The sequence below is a fragment of the Chlamydotis macqueenii genome, chromosome 8, assembly GCF_036417535.1.
Source record: "Chlamydotis macqueenii isolate bChlMac1 chromosome 8, bChlMac1.mat, whole genome shotgun sequence".
NCBI lineage: Eukaryota > Metazoa > Chordata > Aves > Otidiformes > Otididae > Chlamydotis > Chlamydotis macqueenii.
In genome coordinates, this window is record NC_141563.1 from 5,399,328 (window position 1) to 5,420,207 (window position 20,880).

The 20,880-nt window shown below is 42.0% G+C and overlaps 1 protein-coding gene across 2 annotated transcripts in view; it reads right to left on the reverse strand.

The window, feature by feature from the left end:
- VAV3 (vav guanine nucleotide exchange factor 3) overlaps positions 1-20,880 on the reverse strand; it is a 166,654-nt gene that overhangs the window by 22,722 nt on the left and 123,052 nt on the right. For both annotated transcript variants that reach the window (XM_086753708.1, XM_086753707.1), the window contains exons 20-22: positions 12,246-12,382; positions 5,604-5,669; positions 830-864 (exon numbers count right to left, since the gene is read on the reverse strand). In XM_086753708.1, coding sequence (XP_086609834.1) covers positions 830-864; positions 5,604-5,669; positions 12,246-12,382 — 238 coding nt within the window. The remainder of the gene's footprint in view (positions 1-829; positions 865-5,603; positions 5,670-12,245; positions 12,383-20,880) is intronic.

A 20,880-nucleotide genomic window follows, 5' to 3' on the forward strand; every position in this document is an offset into this window, starting at 1 on the left:
TGGCTTGGGTGGGACTTCACGAGAGGCTGTCAGCAGACATTGATCTGCAAAACCAGAGGTTAAACTGTTAACTGAGGAAAGTGACCTAGCTTCCAGGGAAATGATGCTTATTTTACCATTTTAGACAGTAGTCTAAAGGCAGTCAACATCACAGATCTCTACTGTGTAAAATTTCATACTAATACATCACTACCAATTAGGAGGGAGCTTTAAATAAATAAGTAGTTATTTTTTTGAAATCCACCAGGGAATGTGGATTTTGAAGCTTATCACAAACCACATGGCTTTTCACAGCCCAAAGTCATTTTTCAGTTAAGTATTACAAACTCTTAGAAGATAAAGACTGGTTTCAATGATACGCTTTCTTCTAACAAAGTTATAAATAGAGCAAATGTGAGAATGTAATTTAAAATAGTAATTTGAAATATTAAACATTCTATTTGGTTTGTTATGACAAACCAGTATTTGTTTAGATCTGCTTCTGGAGAAGATGTATTTAACATTATTCCTTCTCTTTAGTCCCTTAACATGCAAGACGTATTCACACGCTTCATATGATGCTCATCTCCCATTATTCTCCCTCAGACCTCAGGGACTAAGGCTGCACAGCTGAAAACTTGTAAACAAAATGTCCCCATCATTAAACACTTTATTACATGAGAAATGCTTTTAGGTAATGCATGGTGTTGTTTTCCCAAACCATTACACGACACCTTCTTCAGAAGCCTAGAAAGGTTAAACCAATATAAATTAAATTGTAATAAACACGGTTGTCTGTCTGTGACTGCTCCTTTCAAAGAGATTCCTGTAAGACTGGGCAGGGACTCACCACAGCTGTGAAGAGTAGTCAACTGGTTTCGGAACCTAGGACATGAAAAGATACAAGAGAATGAGTATCAGGAGTTTTTTTCCTAATCAATACAAATTAGATAGCATTGATCTGATTGCCAATATCCAGATGAAACAAGTTAAAAGAAACAGATGAGCTAATTAGTCTGCAAGTCTGTTTTCTTTTGAAGGAAGTTATATAAAGGAGAAATATTCCATAACATTCTGAGAGCAGTACAGAATATTTTAACCGTTTGCTGCTATGACAGAATTTTTTTTTTTATTTAATAGAACTCAGAAGTTTTTCTCACAGTGCCTACACTCAAATTTCAGACATGAAAGAGCCCAATGCTATATATTGTTGAAAAGTATAATTAAAGTGTGCAACAAATTTACAGTAACGCATATAAAATTCACTTCATGCATGGCCTTAGGAAGACCAACCTGCTAGGAAATACAGTACATAACCTTCTGAGAGGTGTCACACCTCCTGCGTGATCTTCGCATTTGACTTGGTTAACTCTTGTGCTGGATTTTAATAAGCATGGAATTTGATTCTTAAATCCAATGTAAAAAAAAACTAGAAAGCAACCTACAATCAGTTTGAAAAAGGGATGTTATATGTATACAGAAACCCACGTATGGATAATGTTTATACATGCACAGTACAGGAATCCCCACAAAAACCAGCAGTTCATGTGCACCATCTCCCACTGGGGTGTGACACCTCGGTATTACCCCACTCTCCTAAAACGTGTGGAACTTGCAACATGCTGAAAAATTTATTTCAGTGGAAGCATAGCACAGCATACATCTTGCAGACTTATAACCTACTGTCATAGGTTATAAGATAAGATAAATTCATTAGATAGATAAGTAACTTCATTCTTTTTCTTCCAGTAAGACCAAATAATGTTTTATTATTTTCTGGAATCTAATTGGAAAAAAAATGACAGTAACACTTTTCTCACATTTTTTTTTTTTTACTTCTGACATACGGAATGTCTTCAACAGAGACTTCCAAACACAGATCAATTCAGGAAGATATTGTTAGAAAAGCCTACAAACTTAATTGAAATTAAAATCAATTACAACTCCCACTAAGCTGATCTCAGGTATCAATCAAGATCTCTATCGAGTCTCTAGACCTCATCTTGAAATAAATTCCAGTGATGAGACAAAAGAAGTCCCCCGGTAAACCCCCAAAACCAAACCAAACAGCAACACAGAACTCCCACCTCCCTGCATTATTTAACCCCAGTATTCTGCAGGTAAAGTTGCACGAGTCAAGTAATGCAAAATGTGTGTGTTAACCTGTCCAAAGTGCTATGGTACATTCTAGCGGCACTGCTGAGGCAGCAACAGGCAACTTCTGAACAGCAAAAAGCAGAGCAGGAAGCCATGAAGCAATTATTGAACCCAGGCATTGTAACCACGATGGCAGCAGGCTGAGGTGAGGGGATGTACAGAGAATATGGTATCGACAGCCACTCGGGTTGGGAACATAACTGCCTCAAAAAGGACCATTATTGGAATGTAAAATTACTAATTTATTGAAACAAGTAGGAACTGTTACAATTTCACCATTTTAAGGCTCTCATCTTCATGCTAAGCAGCCTCAACACTAGAGTTACATAATGCACTTTCCAAACACTTCACTTAAAACACTGAGTATTTCTTAGATAACTGCAGAACATTCTTTTATTGAGAAGGTTTTCAAAAAACTTAGAGTAGGAACTCAATTAGTATCTCTCGTAACATCTGTTTTTGCACAGAAGTAAACAAAACTGCTCAGGTTTTTGTGACAGGATAGAGTTTTGGCTAACTTTGAATTTACTTAAGATATAACTTCCGTCCCTGCACTGCTGAGATTCATTGCCATGAAGCAAAACTTGCAGAGTTCACAAAGCTTTGCTTGCTGCCTTTGATATAATGGTCACTCAAACCAAACACAGAACCGCTTACTCCAATGCCTCTCAAGCCGAGGTTTTTATGCTAAAATTCTCAATTTTACAGGACAGTCCAAAACTTGAATTTTTTTCTAAATAACAAAGCAGACACTAGCGTGGAACGCATGGTCAGATGTTCAGCTCACACAACAGTACACCCCCCCAGGTGTTACAACAGTCATTAAATTGGTCAAGGCTCTTGACAGAGACGGAAACGTGCGTGACTCCCAGCCAGCGCCGACAAAGGGCTCTCAAACAGTAGCGTTTGTAGCGCTGGTGGTACGCAAACCCCCTGGAAGTGGAAGGGGCCTAACACACCCAGGCACGACCACCGGCAGCACGTCCATGTCCCTACAGGTACTGAGGGTCTTCCTCAGGCACCTCTGCTTCTAATGGTGGGACTTGGAAAAAAGTTAACAGGTTACGGATACACCGACAAAGAATTCCTGTGATAAATGCTGTAGTGAAGCGACCAAGTGAGACGTTTCAAGGCCAACTAGGCACTTACAGAGCCTTTACATGCTGCGAGGTATTTCAATAATCTATTTCCTCTACAAAAGAACTGCACCTCTAATGACCTGTATTATCCCCACAGGACTAATTAAATAGCATGCATTCTAGCAGCAGCAGCAGAAGATGGAATAGTTCAAAAAATAAACATTCTTAATTTGTCAAGTAGCCCTGCTAGATTGGAAAGGATATCATAATCCAAAGACTGTTTAAGTCCACCCTTCAGAGCAGTTAAACAACAGATGAGTAGTCCTTCTCATTAATTTTGAATGGACTGAGATAGATATAGATATAGAGAGAGAGAGAGAGATATAGATATATATATATATATATAAAAAATAAAACAAGTGGTGTTCATTGTCATGGAATACAGTAAAATCAAATGTTACTCCAGCAGCTCTTGGCTCATACTGTGCTATGTATCCAGTGCCTCTACAGAAATGAGAAAACTGGAAGAAAGCTAGGAAGAGCCAGATATTACTCGTATGGTGCAGAAAATGTCTGCTGACATAGAGTATGTATTGCAAAGAGGGAAAAATTGTTTATAGGTACATCTGTGAAACGTCTGGAATATAGATATTCTGGAGCTCAGCAGTTTTTCATTCAATATTCATGCCTAAAGCCTTTTGATGTATGTATTTTATGCTGTTTCTGGGCATTTTTATATCAGCTGGTTGTAAAGACTGTTAGACTTAATAATAACCGTAAAAGTTATAGCGTGTTTAAAACCAGATTGATGTTTCAGTAGCTTTAACTGCATCATTTATCATAATAAGATGTTTATATTTCATCCTTCCAAGTTATCAGCGGTGAAGTATCAATTTCTCTTTTTGTTCTGATCACGACACCAGTTGGTAACGTTGCATGAATAATATTTATTCATTCTGTACAACTGTTTTATTTTCAGCACTCCTCTAAACAGCATATTTCTAAATTTAGCAGAAAGCAATCTTCACAACACACCAGTAGCATTTTCCCTAACTTTAGATATCCTGCTACCTCCACGTTGAAGTATACCGGTGGTTCCTAAAATGCTGCCACAGTTGCTGTCAGTGATCCCCAGTGATTTCACGACCACGTACGTGAATCCTGTACGACTGACCAGGGGCTCCGAGGACCCGACGCCAATACACCGCAGGTTCTGCCTCCATCCAGGAGGGTGACACCGCAGCGCAGGAAAGCCACAGCTTTTACAGTGAGCACGGGTGGAGGGAGGAAAGCTAAGCTCACAGAACATTTTCATCTTTAGTCCGGACCTCTTCTCTCAATCAATCCAACGTACCTGGCGCCTACAAATATCCTGTGCATCCCCCTTCAAACAAAATTCTGAACATACAGGGCACTAAATATGTCTCAAGACATACTGATGTATTTATGCTCTCAGGGATCACACGTATATTTGTTTTAGAAACTAAGGCACAATACAAGCCTTAAAGGCAGACCAAAACACAGCCACTAACAGCCAATTCCACTTACTTACACACCATCTCAGTGGCATATCTTGACTGCTGTAACAAATCACTGTTGCGAACCAAGTTAAAAGCAGTTAAAGCTGACTTAAAGCAAAGCAAGGAATAGGATTCACCACTGGGTTTATGGGTTTGCATCAACTCATCTCCACAAAGGGACACACAGTAACCTGATGCACAGTGTTTGAGAGGGCAGAGAACGAAGGAGCAAGCGTGTGGTATATAAATGCATCATCACATCTGTGCACAAAACTCCTGAGTACATATTATAAAATAATTTTTCTTATTGTTATCCTGAACTTTTCTAGATTGCAAACATCTTTGCATGAAATAAAGGCAGGCTAAGAACCTTCAGAGGGGAGAAAAAGAATAAAATTTATCAAGAGGTCTGAATTCAAAGTTTTATATTAGTTTTACTCTTGGGCATTTTTAAACTCACTACTCATGGTATAATCCCTCTCTCTAATCCAAAGTGACTGGGGAGTAGATTAGAACCACCGCATTCTCACCTTATTGCTGGGGCAGGAAGAAAATGCACTTTCATCAGTGTGAGGCAGTTTGTGAAACTTTCACGTGTCTGTTCTATGCTCTGGAAAGTCTTTAGACAGTTCTATTTAATAATATTCCCAAAAGTTAAATCTGCTTCTCAAACATGCTTTCTTGACATGTCCGATTTACATCCAATAATGTATTAGAATGCTGTATTTTCAGCAATATTGAACACGCCATGAAAACACAAAGGAACAGGAATCAGTGAGATTTTCGTAAGGTAGGGTTAATAAAGCAATTATATGAACTAGGTAGTTTTTCTGTAAGACGAGAAACAGAGTTAAACAACTGTACTTACACATGGGCTAGGCTTTACTGCATCACTTGGGAAGAATCCAAGCTCTCCTGTTGACAGATTTCTGCCCTAAAAAAAAAACAAACCACAAAACGTTACATTTTTGAGACATAATAGGGATTAATAGTGAACAATAATACATGTGCAGGGATTTAGGACAATAAGACTATATCAAAGAGTATTTAAAATAAAATGCTGTTCTAAAAAAGTTTACTCAACAGTTGTGTGGTTTTTGTTGGATTTGGTTTTTTCTAAATATATATAATTAAGTCATAATTATAGCTGATACGCCTGAGAGGCCTAAGAGATGAGATGCAAGAAGGGAGCTCAAAGCCTGGGTTGTGATTCCCCGTTCTGTCAATGTCTGCCAGTGTCTGATATCTTCATTAACGTTAATTATCTCCTTTCAAGTTACTTCCTCCATCAGTCTAGCAAGAGCTGCCACGCTGCTACGTCACAGATCCCCAGAACGATGACCTGGGTGCATTTCACAACTGGTCTCCCAGTTGTGTGGGCACATCTACAACATGTCTTAATCTTTAGTTCTGTGAGTATCCTTGTGCCCACCTGGTCTTGCCACCACTTTCCTCTGGGCTTCTAAGGGACAAAAGGGACCCAAGCCACGCCTCAGCAGCTGACAGTCCACCACTGCACTCTCCTGAAGAACACCTCCTCGGCCAGACGGAACAGCAACCCCCCACCCCCGCTTTCTAGTCCCAGTAAATGTGCGGCTGTGACCACACTGTCCACACATTTCTAAACACTGATACATAAAATTCAGGCATCAAAATGTCTATTTTGCAAACAAGTGTTTAATTTAACAGATTTTTAAAAAGCACACAAATGCCTAACCTCCATTAAATTTAATATACTGACAGTAAACATGATAGACTATCAGCATTTGGCAATGAGAGTAAGAGTGAGTACTTTACAAGCATTGCAATCTTGAAACTCACATTTATATTTTTGACAGCATATCTGCAACATAAAAAAATTTAAAGGGGGGGAAAAAAAGCTTCAGAAACAACATGGAATCTCCTTGGAGTTTGACTTCCTTTTGTTTCCGTGACACTAAATGTGTAATTGTACCCTAACCCCACCACACAAAACAGGACTCAAAGATTTCAAATAGGGTGGAGCCAAACATAAAAGCAAGAATTAACGAGGATTTATGAAAAAAATGAAAGCATTATTTGATTGCGATACCCTCAGCAGAATAAATGAAAGCGTCATTTTCCTAGGGAGATCGTCATGCAATTTATCAGCCACAGGCAGGAACCCCAGCAACTGCCACCTTCACCAGACACACGGAGGAGCGCGGGAGGGAGAGAAACGCAGCTGAGCAGTACTGAAGCTATCATGCGCTAAATAGTGATGGTATTTAAAAAAGAATTAAGTGCAAACAAGTGACAATCTTACAGATCTGAGTCTGTGCTCAAAGCTTCCTTGCCCTCTTTCCCACTACCTGCTTCAACGCAGGTTACGCTCTGCATCCATATATTCTATTTTTCCTCAAAATATGACTCTCTGAAGCACAGAGTTAACTCATGAGCCGACTGTGACACAGTCTCCCTCTAAGCGACACTTACTTGCAGTACCAATCTTATCTGAATAGCAAGTGATATCACAGCCAGTAAGACCAGCCACTGAGTAAAACATATTGTGAGGAAAAGCATTTGAAGGTGCACAACTGAAGGTTAGTTTTGTATGTGCCCACGCACCATTGCTATTCATAAGGATTTATATAGAGCGAAAGAAGGTGAGATGACACATCACGCAACGTATGTCCACAATAACTAGAAAACAGGCAAGGATCAAAATCTGATGAGCTGAGGGACAGATCCCTGCGTGACCTGCTGAACGTGCAGAGAGAGACATCATTGCAAACGTTCAGCAGCGTTCCAGAATGTTTGTAGTGCTTCCTCCTGCAAGTCAGAAGTACAGCCTGGGTACTCACAGGATTAGCTCTTAGTGTTTTTCCAGAAATGTATTTGCACACCCCGAAAGCTAGCTTTACTTTGCAGACATTTTATCCGCACGGAATTATACCAAACTGAGCTGTTCTGTGACTTCAAGTAAAAATTAAAAAAAAAAAAATTCAAACTGCCACATTACAGCCATGGAAGAAATTGCAGTGCGTACAGAAAGACTGGACCATGGGACAGCATGATGTGCTAGCAGTAGACAGCGACGTGAATCACAGCTTAAAAACCCAGCAGAGCAGCAAAGATGGTGAGATGAGCTGGGGTCCATCCTGGTTAACCCATTACCACAACGCAGACGCTCTAGCGTATGCACATTCAGGACAAGGCTACTGAGCGGCAATCCACAGCCCGCACTGTAACGCCCATGCGCACCATCACTCCAGGTATTCTGTAGGTAACAAGCCAACAGCACTTGCAGCAAAAAATGAATCATCTGGAGGACAGTGAACATTCAGTGAAGTGGTGAGAAACCACATCACCACTGGGCAGACTTGTGAAGTACAGCATTAAGAAACACTCTACACAAGCAGCAATCCTACAACCTCCTCAGATGTCACTGCTCATTGGAAGATAGTGTTCTGCGCAGCTGCGGACGCAGACGTGCCGCTTCAGTGGGCGAGGAGAGGCTACAAGCGCAGTGTGTGTTCTCTGGACAGCCCACCCAGCCCAAGGCAAAGGCAGCAGCAGAGAACTCACACGGACAGACTCCCTCACCACAGAAATATCCCCAAGAACCATGACCAACACTTTGCACGTTGAGCAGTTCCATGAGTGTGACAAGGGGAGACAACCCAAGAAAGGCTTTGTCTTCTCAAGACGAGCTTCACCTGAGATAACTGCAGAGGGCTTTGGTAGTTAAATAAAGGGAAATCCTTACACAGAACAGGGTTTGATTTATTACACAATGCTGAAGGAAACCACTCACTTCAAAATGCTTATCGATAATGAGCTCACAGGAATAATTTGATAACGTCCTTAGGAGATGAGGTTATTTTATTTAGAAATCCCAGCCAAATTCATCAAGGCTTGGTGTCACTCATACCCAAAACCATGGCCTGCTGCCAGGTGACGGTTTCAGAGTTTAAGATCTGAAGCCATTCCACACATTTGCTCTAAATTTCCAGACCGCTGCCTGCTACCCAGCTATGCTATGCGCATTAACTTCATTGGACACACACAGAACTAGAACGCCAGGATAGCTACAATTTATAAATTATCACAGCCTTCACCCGTTCTCATTTTGTTTAGTGCGAAGTGTGGTGAAGAGAAGGAGGAGACAGATGAGAAATTGCAAACCAAATTACAAACCAAAAGGGGAAAAAAGCCACTTTTACAGCGCTGCCTCCCCAGTGTTCCAATTTTATCAGTATATTTACAATACACTTAATGCCTTTTGGCTGTTTACAGCAGGCCCACTAACTACTGAAGCATTAGAAAGTACATCTGTAATAGCTGTAACTTCATATGGGTTTAATCTGCAACAAAGAAAAGCTGGTTCTGAAAAAGGAAAGAATCAGTCCAGGAAATAACTATTCTTCTGGCATACTTGAGAAACACGATTGCCTGAGGATGGCGTGTAATTGCAGTGCAAACCTGAGAAACTAGAATTACATTCTATCTTCCGGAAGGCGCTGCGGCACCCCTGAAAGCCTACCCTCAGGTTGAGCAAGTACCAATTTAGTCAAATCAAACTCCGAGGAGGGAAGGAATATTCACATCTATAATAAAAATCTGACTACTTCAAAGCAGCACTGCTACCGCGGAAACAACCAGTAGTGCTCTGGGGTTACGGGGTCTGAAAAATCCCATTTCAAACCCCAAGTTTTCCCTTCTTTCCTCTCCCCAGCCCCTCTCCCTTTTCTCATTTAGTTCTGCCAGCGATGACAAGCACACACGGGTCTGCCAGCCTTGCACCCTGACCGAGCAAGGAAAAGCAGGCACGCACACAGGGACACATGAGCACCAGCGTAAGACCATTCTTCTCATCGTATGCAGCCAAGTGCTTACTGGGGAGAGTAAAATAAGACGCGGCAGTATCAGCTCCCCTATATGGCATGCTCCCTTTGCAGAAAGCTGAGGTTTGGATGATACCAGTGCAGAGGCAGAGAGCAAACCCACGGATTTCAGAAACGCTTATCCCAGCCATCTTGCCTCTGATTGCTCAGTTTGCTTCTCAGAAAAGTATTTGCTGTTTTATAAAGAAAAAAAACCCGCACTTCTCCTGTTTTCCAGACTGTACATGGTCTTGAATCGCCACAGAACTTACGACAACAACTGCCACAGAATCATTCAAACATTAACTTAGCAGAACACATGTTACTACTAAGCATTGCTTAGTAGTAACCAGTGGTGTTTATTTGATGTGCTGTAAAGAATGGAAAAGTTATACTTAAACCACACATACTTATCTATTACAAGCACTGTAATTTCTAAACTGAGCATGGGTCAACTTAAAAATCCATTCTAATATTAGTCTTGCAGGTCAGCTATAAATTATTCTAAAACACCTCTTGAATAAACCTTACAGCTTTTAATAGGAATTGTGTTCTGCAGGTTGTTTCCTTACCAGGCATTTTACAATGCAGATGTCATTACAAGACTTACGAAAATCTGTATTAAACAGTCTGTGACAAGACAGCTTGTGAGGAAAAAAAAAATTTCCTGACTGATGCTAACGGAGATGACAATTTCCATTAAGATTCAAATCTGTTACTAAGGATCTGGGGAAAAAGCCTCGCGTACGTTCCAGTTTCTGCTGGTTAAACACAGTGAGATTCTTGCTAAATCCTTTAGCATGATAGGTACAAGTAAAATCTAAGACAAATTCCAGCAGAGTCAGTTGATGGCTGTATATGAACACAGCAACAGAATCAGTCCCACACGGTGCCGACAGTCCCACCTTGTACTATGTGCATCAGTCAGATGGCTACCTTCCTGCCGGTCCCAAATCAAGAGGGTGCTTCTCTGGATCACAACTTGCAGAACCAAGCCCTACATATAAAATTATATAGGCCTGTCGTGGTTTAGCCCCACTCAGCAGCTAAAATACCACACGGGCGCTCGCTCACTCCCCACCTTACTGTCCCCTCCAGTGAGACGGGATGGAGAATGGGGAAAAAAAAGAAGGCAAAACTCATGGGCTGGGATAAAGACAGTTTAAGAGAACAACAGAGGAAAAGAAAACAGAGATGGAAAACAAAAAACAACAACAACAGAAAATACTGGGGCATGTAATTTCCAGCCCAGTGCCTCACAGGGGATCCTGGTGCCCGGCTCCCTCCCCAGCAGCAGCAGCTGCCCCTCAGCACCCTCCCCAGTTCACACACCAGTGTGATGGCCCCTGCGGTGGCACAGCCCTTGGGCCAGTTTGGGTGAACTGTCCCAGCTGTTGGTGAACTGGTAACCTGTCCCAGCTAAACTGGTAAACTCTTGCTAGCTGGAGTCAGGAAAAGGTCAAAATCTGCCAACCAACATTTGAAAAAAAATTATTTTTAGTGATGTGAAGTATCTATGGTCTGCGAATCTGCTAAGTGACATGTTTAGGGGGTTTTGGAGGTGGGAGGGGACTGTTTGCTTGCTTGTTCAGTTGGAGGGGGCAGTGTTTACAGTTATTTATGTATTTTTTTAATAGATAAAGCAATTCTACTGTCTATGACTTCCCCTGGTTAAACGTCAGTCAGGATGATGTAGGGGCAGAGGAACAGAGTTCACTGATGCAGTCCTGGAGAGTTTGGAGAAGACTCCATCCTAACTGAAGTCAGGAAAAAAAAAAAAAAAAAAAAAAAAGTATGACCCAACTCATGTAACAGACCAGGCAGTTTTTATAATTGTATTCATGACTTATTATAGCCTTAAAGAAAAAACAAAATCACAAAGACAAGCTCAGGAACAACAACTCAAGACAACAGCAGATGCCTCCCAGTTGCTGTTCTGTTAATATCCTGAAAGTTTTTCTGTTTAGCTCTATTTGCATTTATCCAATAATATCAGTAGTACGTGGGATTCTAGTATGAACAATTAAGAAAACAATCAAGAAAAATAAGGCATGCTTTAATGCATTTCTCGTTAAAGTGACTGCAAGCCACCATTTTGAATGTATTTATAGTTCTCAATGAAAAAGGACTTTCAGTAAGAGTAGTGATGCGGATCAGGTGGCACCGAATTTTGCCGTGAATAGGATATACTTTTCCCATGTACACAAAAACTGTCCCTTACCTGACTTGAGAGGCCATCAGGAAGCTGGTGGTTCTGTTTTGCAAAGCTGTTTCTCTCCCCTATAAATCTAACTGGGTTTTGCCAGTACAGCTTTTAGTTCTGCTATGTTAAAGCAGCAATGACTGAAAATTCACAGGACTTTGCTGTTACGTGCCAAACGCTCTCCTTAACTCCCACAATTTCACCAGAAGGATTGCTACCAATGCCATGCTCTTGCAGGTTTATTCACCGGGACTTTTACTCTACGGCTACAAGAATGAAGCTTCACACAATATAGGAACTACTGGCAGTTAGAAAGTAAAGATAGTTGTATCAAGCATTCATTTTGGTAAAACACAAAGATATTCTTTTGTTGTTCAAAACGGAAAAATAAGGAGCAATAGATCAGTAAGAACTTAGTGTCTGGGACCAAGGGAATATAGCCATTTGCTCAGTGACACAATACCTGCCAGAACAAGCTATGTGCGTCTCCTCTGATCAGTTCAATAGTGTCCCCGATCTGGATGTGCAGCGGCGGGCCGTCTTGTGCTGCTGGCTGCGGTATTCCATTGTAGTTTCGAATGACTTGCATTTTTGGTAAACCTGAATAAACAAACAAAAAATAGCAATGAAAATATAAGCCAGCACATATTTGTAGTTAATGACAATTTGTAAAATCGGAAGACCACAGAAGCAATCAAGAAAGGGACCCTATGCCTTTAGTAAGCGCCTGACTACGGCAATGCCTTCGCACTATACCATGCACAGCCTCACGGGAAAGAGCTACTTTGAAAAAACATTTTGTCCTCTCTTCTTCTCGGGGTAAAGTTCATTTCATGCCTACAGAGGCTCTTTCCTCTGCGTGTGCACCCCTGGCCTCTGCATGAGGTTCAAATGTTAAGGCTACGTTTGCAGTTCAAGGGAAACTAGTACTGGAGACATCAATAGGGATTATCTCACCAGCTTTAGGCCAGCATTACCAAAAAGCCTACTGCTGATGTGAACATGTCGAAGAGAGCAAGGATGATCAATTTAAGGTTTCATTTTCAAGACAAGAACTCAGGCTGCGCACTAGTCCTTCCACATCAATACTGGCTGCATCTAGGCAGCTGCTCTGTGGGGAGCAATCCACTTCCTGAGACACTAAATATTCCCCCCATGATTAGTCTCTCTGCTTGTACAAAAAAACAAATCATCCCTTCTACCTACAGTTCAAGAACCCTCCACAAGCATGTATGAAATGATGGGTGGGATTTCAGCCAGAAGAAAAAAACTGTGCGTACTGTAACTCCATGTTCTTATTGCTATAATGGCAATTTAAAAAAAAAAAACAAAAAAAAAAACACTTAAAGCATTATGGACAGCTAGTGTATTGCACTACAGGAGTGTGCCGTGATGTTATAAGAACACTTGAAATCAAGTGAAGTACCACCCACTCCATAACAAACATAGTAAAGACTTATAAGGCTTTAGAAAAGCACTTTTTTTCCACTCTTTACACTGCCAAGGAAAGCATCGTTTTAACAGAATAGGCTTATTTTTAATTACTCTCCCTCTATCTTTAAATAAAATCTTGTATAATAATTTCCCTGGTTTAACTGCATATGGCATGTTAAAAATTGCTACAATTAACTGGGCATATCCCTTTATAACCTTAACCAGAAAGTTCTGGGTTACGTAAGATTTTGTAAGAATGTACATTAACAAATACAAGTAAGAGTGGAAGTATGCAAAGTAAAGATAGCTGGGCTGCCATATTTCACCAGCTTCTTGCTGGAGAGTCATCGTTAACTCAGCTCTAACAGCCAGGGATCGGCAGCCTTCCAAAAGCCCTACTTCTGTTGCAAGATCACTGCTGTAATTTAGGTCGCGAGAAATACGAACATCCATGATCTCCTCTAAACGGTATGAAACATGAAAGACATCACCTTCAGTAATTGGTACCCTCTCTATTTAAGAATAAATACTAATCCAAAGTGCTGACGAAACGTTAAGCAAAGTAATACCAGCTCTGACATTACTCAACCCAAATGACATTATAACTTTTAGTATTTCTTCAAGTTACCTGGCATACTTAAAATGAGCACCTAACTATTAGTAAGGCATTATTCCACCCGGGTAAATGCTAGACTTCGCTTTATTTCTCAGCTGAAGGCTGTCATGCTTTCAGACACTGACTCACCACCACCAAATGCTGCGTTACTGCGTGGCAAACAGAAGCAATGCTCTACACCAGCATCTACTCAAAGCCGACAGCTTTGGCCTGATGCAAGGGACTCCCCCATCACAACAGAAATGACAGCGCTGCAAATGTGATAAACGGTAAGCGTGCACCCGTCTCAGAGACGTACTTGGAAGTCAAGCACAGGCACAAAAAATTATTCACGTCATGGACCCTTGCATCAGGTGATTCAGTTTATCACATTTTTAGTGTGCAGATACAATATACTTAAAACACCAGCTTTGTACTGATCTCGTCAGAAGACAGTCAAGAAATACTCTCATGCACTTTTCAGTGCAAATCCTGATGTTTTTTTAAGATACTTCTGAAATTATTCATGATAGGCACATGTAAAACTACTTCTTATTTCTGTTTCGCTGGTAATTATGATTATTGCCATCTCTGAAAACCAGGCCAAGAGAATGTGGAAAAAAAAATTGTGCTGTGTCAACGAGCAGAATTATCCAAAAAGTAACACAGAATTAATCATGTTAAAACACATCATGCCTAGAATACTTGTGTATAATTCAATATGCTTAATTTGGTAAAATCCTACAGCAATTCTGATTGTATCTGTCAAAGGAATTTTATAACATTGGAAGATTTGATCTAACACCTCTTGGTATCACTGGAAATAACCCCATTCATTTAAACAGGCTTTCGGGCAAGGGTCTTATTCTTAAACTTCATCACCTTGCTTCCGATCCACAGCAACTGTGACAATCACAGCACTGATGTGCTAGAGATGCTCTCTACTATGTTGACCAACAAACCTTATTCTTCTACTGTGATTTTACTACTTACTTTTATCCAGCTGTTTTCTTTGGTTTACTTAGCTTGTGCTTGGCAATTTCTTTGCTATTGTTCTGGTTTTGTTTAGTGAACAGGAGGTTACAGTGGCAGCTTCTGTAAGAAGCTGCTGGAAGTTGTTTCCCCTTTGTTCAGTGGACTCGGCCGGGCCCAGGGCGGACCCACTGCCGGCCAGGGCCGAGCCAGTTGGTAGCAGAATGTTCTATGATAAAGCCTCTGCAATAATGTATTTAAGAAGGAGAAAAAACAGGAAAAAAAAAAGGAAGTGAAGATGTGAAGGAGTTGAGCAGGGGCAGAGAGGGGGAGGCGCGAGCCTTGTGGGCCTTGCACCCCTCACCCTCTGGCCTCCCGCCGGGCGGCGACTGGGCCCGACTCGGCCCGGCCCGGCTGAGAGAAGTGGAGAGGAGATGAGATGTGAAGAGACCCTGAGAGGCGTCTGCCAGCCTGTTGTGAAGGATTTCTGTGAGAGGAACGGCTGCAGACGCCAAGGTCAGTGCAGAAGGAGGGGAGCAGTAATGCGGCTCCTGGCCAAGATTCCCCTGCAGCCTGTGGTGATGGCCATGGTGGAGCAGGTTGTCTCCCAGCCCATGGAGATCCACGGAGGGGTAGAGATCCCCCCGCAGCCCGGGGAGCCCATGGAGGAGCAGGTTGTCCCCCTGCAGCCCGGGGAGGACCCCACGCCGGGGCAGGCGGGTGCCTGAAGGCGGCTGTGGCCCGTGGAGGCCCCGCTGGGGCAGCCGTTCTGGAGGGACTGCACCCGTGGAAGAGATGACCCACGCCGGAGCAGTTTCCCGAAGGACTGTGGCCCGTGGGAGGGACCCCACGCTGGAGCAGGGGAGGAATGTGAGGAGTTCTTCCCCCAACAACGAAGCAGGGGCGTAAAACAACGTGTGATGGACTGACCACAACCCCCATTCCCTCTTCCCCCCGTGCCGCTCAGGGGGAGGTTATCTTTTTCTCTGTCTCATTATCCTGCTTTGGTTTTAATCATAAACGGTTTTCCTCCAGTCAAGTCTGTTTTGCCCACAGCGGTAACTTTAAGGATCTCTCCCTGTCCTATCTCAAATGTCGAACTTTTTTTTTCCTGTATTATCTCTCCCTGTTCTCTCGGAGAGTCGGGGAGTGAGAGGGAGACTGCGCAGTCTGGTCCCAAGCAGGGCTGAACTACGACACTAGTACACCCTGCCTAGCAGGACGTATTTGCACTGCATTCACCAGACCTACAGAAACCAGCGTCTGGATCAAGAGGGATACGTGGCTAGGGTTCCCAGGCATTGCAATAATACAGAACATCGAGCATTCATTAATTACTGTATTACTTTCAATCACCCACTTTAGTCATGATACCGTGTGCTAGCTTCAAGGCCACTGATCAAAGATGCATGTATCAACAAGGGAAATTATTTTCTGGTGCTAATTATTTAAGCACACATTAGATTTGATGCAGGTTCTGAAAAGGACTCTGTACCTTGAAGTACAGCTGAAGGTAAATTCTCTCTCCAACAACAGGAGTGTCTGAGTGAGAGAATACATTCAATATCGGCAATACCAGATGTGTAGACAGCCTGTATCGATTCAAAGATATAAAAGCAGTGAATATGCAACTTATGTTTTATTCCTTGTATGAAAATATCATCCAAAGGACCTCTCCCCATTACATGATTTTAAACATTTTTTAAAAATTGGTTTAAAATCACAGACTGGTTTGGGTGGGAAGGGACCTTTAAAGCCCATCCAGTCCAACCCCTCTGCAAGGAGCAGGGACACAAGACTAAGTTATCCAGGAACAAAAGACTACATTAAATATTTGAATTAATTAGAAGCAAGCACGTACTATTCTGGAATAGCTGCATTTCCACAGATAAACGTTCATCTTGCACAACTTCCCTTCTATCACCATTAAGCATGGAAGAAATAAATGGGGTACAGAAACGACAGTAAACTGAGGTGAGGAGTCAAAGAGCTCCACATAGAACACTCAAGTCTCTTTTCACCGTGTAGTTACAGATTTGGGAACGGCAGCCCAGAAACAGCGCAGCAGATCAACACTGAGATGGTGTCCGTTCAGCTGGACAGAATCCGGTCGGCCCTTCACCTCCTAAGCTCTACGAAGCACACGGGTGTGACGGATCAAGTCCAACCCATCGTCATCACAGCAACCAGCTCCATCCTTCCATTGTTTAGCAAGCTCTTCCTAAAACTACTTTGTTTGTTCCTACTGCTCATTTTAGAAGTTTATTCTCTGAGCGTTTAGACTCTTTTACTTCCCAGTATAAATCAGTTCATGGCCAACCTACACCATGTAGAGGCAGCCGCGTGGAGAGGTCTTTTCCCTGTCTGTACCTATTCTCACCATGTGGCTGGAGCAATCACACTACGTTTAACCTTCATTTGGCTAGGCTAACGAGTCAAGTCCTTTTAGCCTCCTCTTGTAACAGATCAATTCCTCTGAGGCAGCATGCCAGCTGCCTTCCTGAAGTTCAGGCGGACAAGATCTAGAATATTTTCCTTGTCTGTCCTGACATTTCTATTCTTAATTGGCACATTCATCACAAAAATACTCGTTAAGAATCCCAAGTATTTGCTGTAATACAATAATGCAGACAAGAAAAAGCGGTATGTTACAGAAACCTGAAATGTTTTAAGCGCAATTATGGCTTATCTGTGACAGAATTATTATTATGCATTAATGACTGAAGTGTGAAATAGGAGGAGCATTACAGACACTGCCACTGCAATGTAGACAGCTGCAGTACTGAGAGCATCCGAGAACTGCAGGAAATTTCTGGAAATAATAGCTGGCACAAAACTGTCGTTCCTTAATATGTTTGAAACAAGATAAAATTCCGCGTGACTGAAAGCTTTCATCAGGAAACTTCCCAATTTAAAAACACAAAACCAGTCAGGCAGTTTCCAACCTTGAAATCAACAAGCCAACTGACCTGGTTATTCCACCAACAACAGCTGAAATTTACTTCACTTGAAAACCAGGAAGAGCCCCAGATTCCTAAAAATGTCTTCATGGCCAAGCTGTGGGTTGCGGACCTAACACAAATTGACGACCTACATCGTGGCTCATGAGAAAAGCCGAAGGCATGCTGGAGTCAGGGTTTACAAAGTAAACCATATCACGCATTTCAGTATTAATCTCATAGTTGTGAGTCAGGAAGAAGGTTACACTTCAGAGTTAACATAGCACGTAAGTTACAACACCTGGTACACATGAAATGATGAGAAGACATAGACTACTTGTATTCCTTACAGCAGCTGTGTGTTTACGAATGGCACCGAGCGACCCTCAGAGTTTCAGGCAGAGATTCAAAAAATGTGATTTTTTGCTAACAACATGCATAATGCATGCCCTAGGATGACCTCTATCTGTCAGAATGGATTCCAGCATCTGTTATTCCCCAACAACGCAGAACGTGGTTTACGCTTTGGGCCGGATCACTCTAATACACCGGATAATGACACAGAGTAGAGAAGAACAGGGTTCAAAGGAGGGTTTGGGGATATACTATATACTATTGGCACAAGATGTAAAGCAGCTCTGTCTGCATTAAACATCCATTCCTAGTTAATATTATGAGTCTTGAAGGAAGACTTTCTTTTTCTCTAGGGAGCATACAGCCTAGTCACCAAATATTTATAATCTGCTCCAAAACCCACTGGTGTAATGGAAGGAAGCCTTCTGACTTCACGAGGCTGTGAATCTGAAACAGAACTTCAGACTAGCTGAGAGGCCACATCCTAACACTTCCAGAATCTCAATGTAACGACATTCGCCTTTCCTACAGGAAATGACATGAAGTCTCAGGAGTTCTGTCCTCCCTTTCACCAAAAGAGAGTTTGGGTGTCTGTCTGGACGCTCTGAACTTGCTTTAAACCTTTTTGGTTTATATTTCTGTAGCTACAAAATGAGGGAAAGCAGCTCTGCTGAGGAACAGACTGACATGTAGCGATGGATAAGCCTACCAGAGCAAAGACCAGAAGAAATACTCCATCCGAAACCTCAGAGCAGGTGGATCTCCAGCCATCTTCACCCTCCAACCAGAAATGAAGTAACCCACAGCACTATCTCATTGTCACATCAGAATGAACGTCTGAACGGTGACCCACAGTGTCGTGAATCACTTTAACAGCACAAAGACAAACAGTGCATTTATCAAGAGAGCTGCTCCTTAATTCCTAACCAGTGCCGTCTGTCTCCACAGCCAGCAGAAGTCAACAGCTTTGCACAGTTCCTGCCAAAGGCAAAACTCCTCTAGAAGGACTTCTCAGCCAGTGAGGAGACACGAGAAAAGCAACACTACGCAATCACTTACAAAACACTTACATTCAGTTTCTAGGGCTGTCTGTTAACCATGCGACAGAAAATAGGTGGGTTTCTGTTACTTTTAGGCCAAGGACTTATGACTCAAATTACAGAACTCGCGTACAAGGAACATGCCAGCACAGTCTTTTAAGTGCACCCTTCAGAGTGGCAATGATTTAAATAATTACTATTGGACAAAATTAATACAATTAATAAGTACATAGACATACCTCAAAGAAGATACTTTAATTGAACTTTTAATTCTCCCAGTCTTAAGTCATAATTTTTGTATGTCATCATAATTAAAAGTTCTAATTTTAGATATTGCTTATAAGCTTTACATCCAGGCAAGATGACTGAAATGCTGACAGTGCCCAAAAATCAGCTTTGAATATTTCACTTGTCTTCTCTTCCGCTGTTTTGTCTTCGTGTACTGTTCAATGAAGTCCCAATATTTGTTGTACAATCAACCACAACCCCCGAGTTTGCTGCTTGACTCAATTTTACATCGAAAAGCTTCAGAAGGCAGATTATTAAAACATTTAACAGCTACCACGAGCCTTACTCAACTAACTGCTTAGGCTTCTCCCTATGAAGGTGTATGAGTAGAGCAGCCCTGGCAGTGCTATCATAAACAGAGAACTTGCAAGCACGCGGGGGGCAAAAACGTCCACTATCTCGTACTTCAGACGACAAATCTGTAACGCGCTCCAAACCACACCTGATAAACACTGGCATTTCTCCTCCACTTCCACAGAAACAGAAGATGTAAAGACTGTCATCCTACAGGACCAATCAAACTACTGAAGAAATTATTTTTCTTACAGTCCTAGCCCTGCTTTCCATGCCTGTCCTCCCTCAACTGTTCCTATCACTGTACCTCCTTAAAAACCTTTGTGAAGCAGCATTCAGGGTTCCCTCCAGTCCCTCACTACCTGTCAAATCTCCTATAATTACTCAAAGACTCAGGTTTTCCACCATTCCTCTTTAATGCTGCATATATAAGCTGTATTCTTGGCAGAGACCTCTGCAAAAATGGTCAACCATCAACTAAAATGAAGACATGTGGGAGGAAAAATCTGTCTGCTAACAGTCTGATCAACAACGTGTTATCAGAAACAGAAAAACAGCACAGCTCCGCAAGTCCTTTGGCTTCTTCGAGTTTTGTAGACCTGATCGTTAGCAAAAAGCCCCCGATAAGAAGCTGAATCTCCATCTTTCAGGTAAGATCCACACAAAACTTGGAACTACATTGCAGATCATAGCAGGAGTTGATTACAAGGAAAATAAACAAGTCCTGCTACGTTATTCAATTTACATGGTTGCATTTTTGAAATTGTGTGACTTCTCAGATATTTTTTTTTACACTGACGGTGGTGGAGCAGTGTCCCAGGTTGCCCAGAGAGGCGGTGGATGCCCCATCCCTGGAAACATTCCAGGCCAGGTTGGATGGAGCTCTGAGCAACCTGATCCGGTTGGAGATGTCCCTGCTCCTGGCAGGGGGGTTGGACTGGGTGGCCTGGAAAGGGCCCTTCCCACCCAAACCATCCTGTGAGTCTATGATTTCTATACATTTTTTTTTTTTTTTACATTACAGTAGCTTGTTTTGCTTAAAGAATGATGCACAGACAGACAGACATCTCCTGCTCTGAACATCAGTATTTGACAGCTCAAATGTTTTTTTCAGCAAAGACACTCCAGGGTAACTCTCTATGCTTAGCGACAATATGAGCAGCATTTGGAAAACTAGCAGGA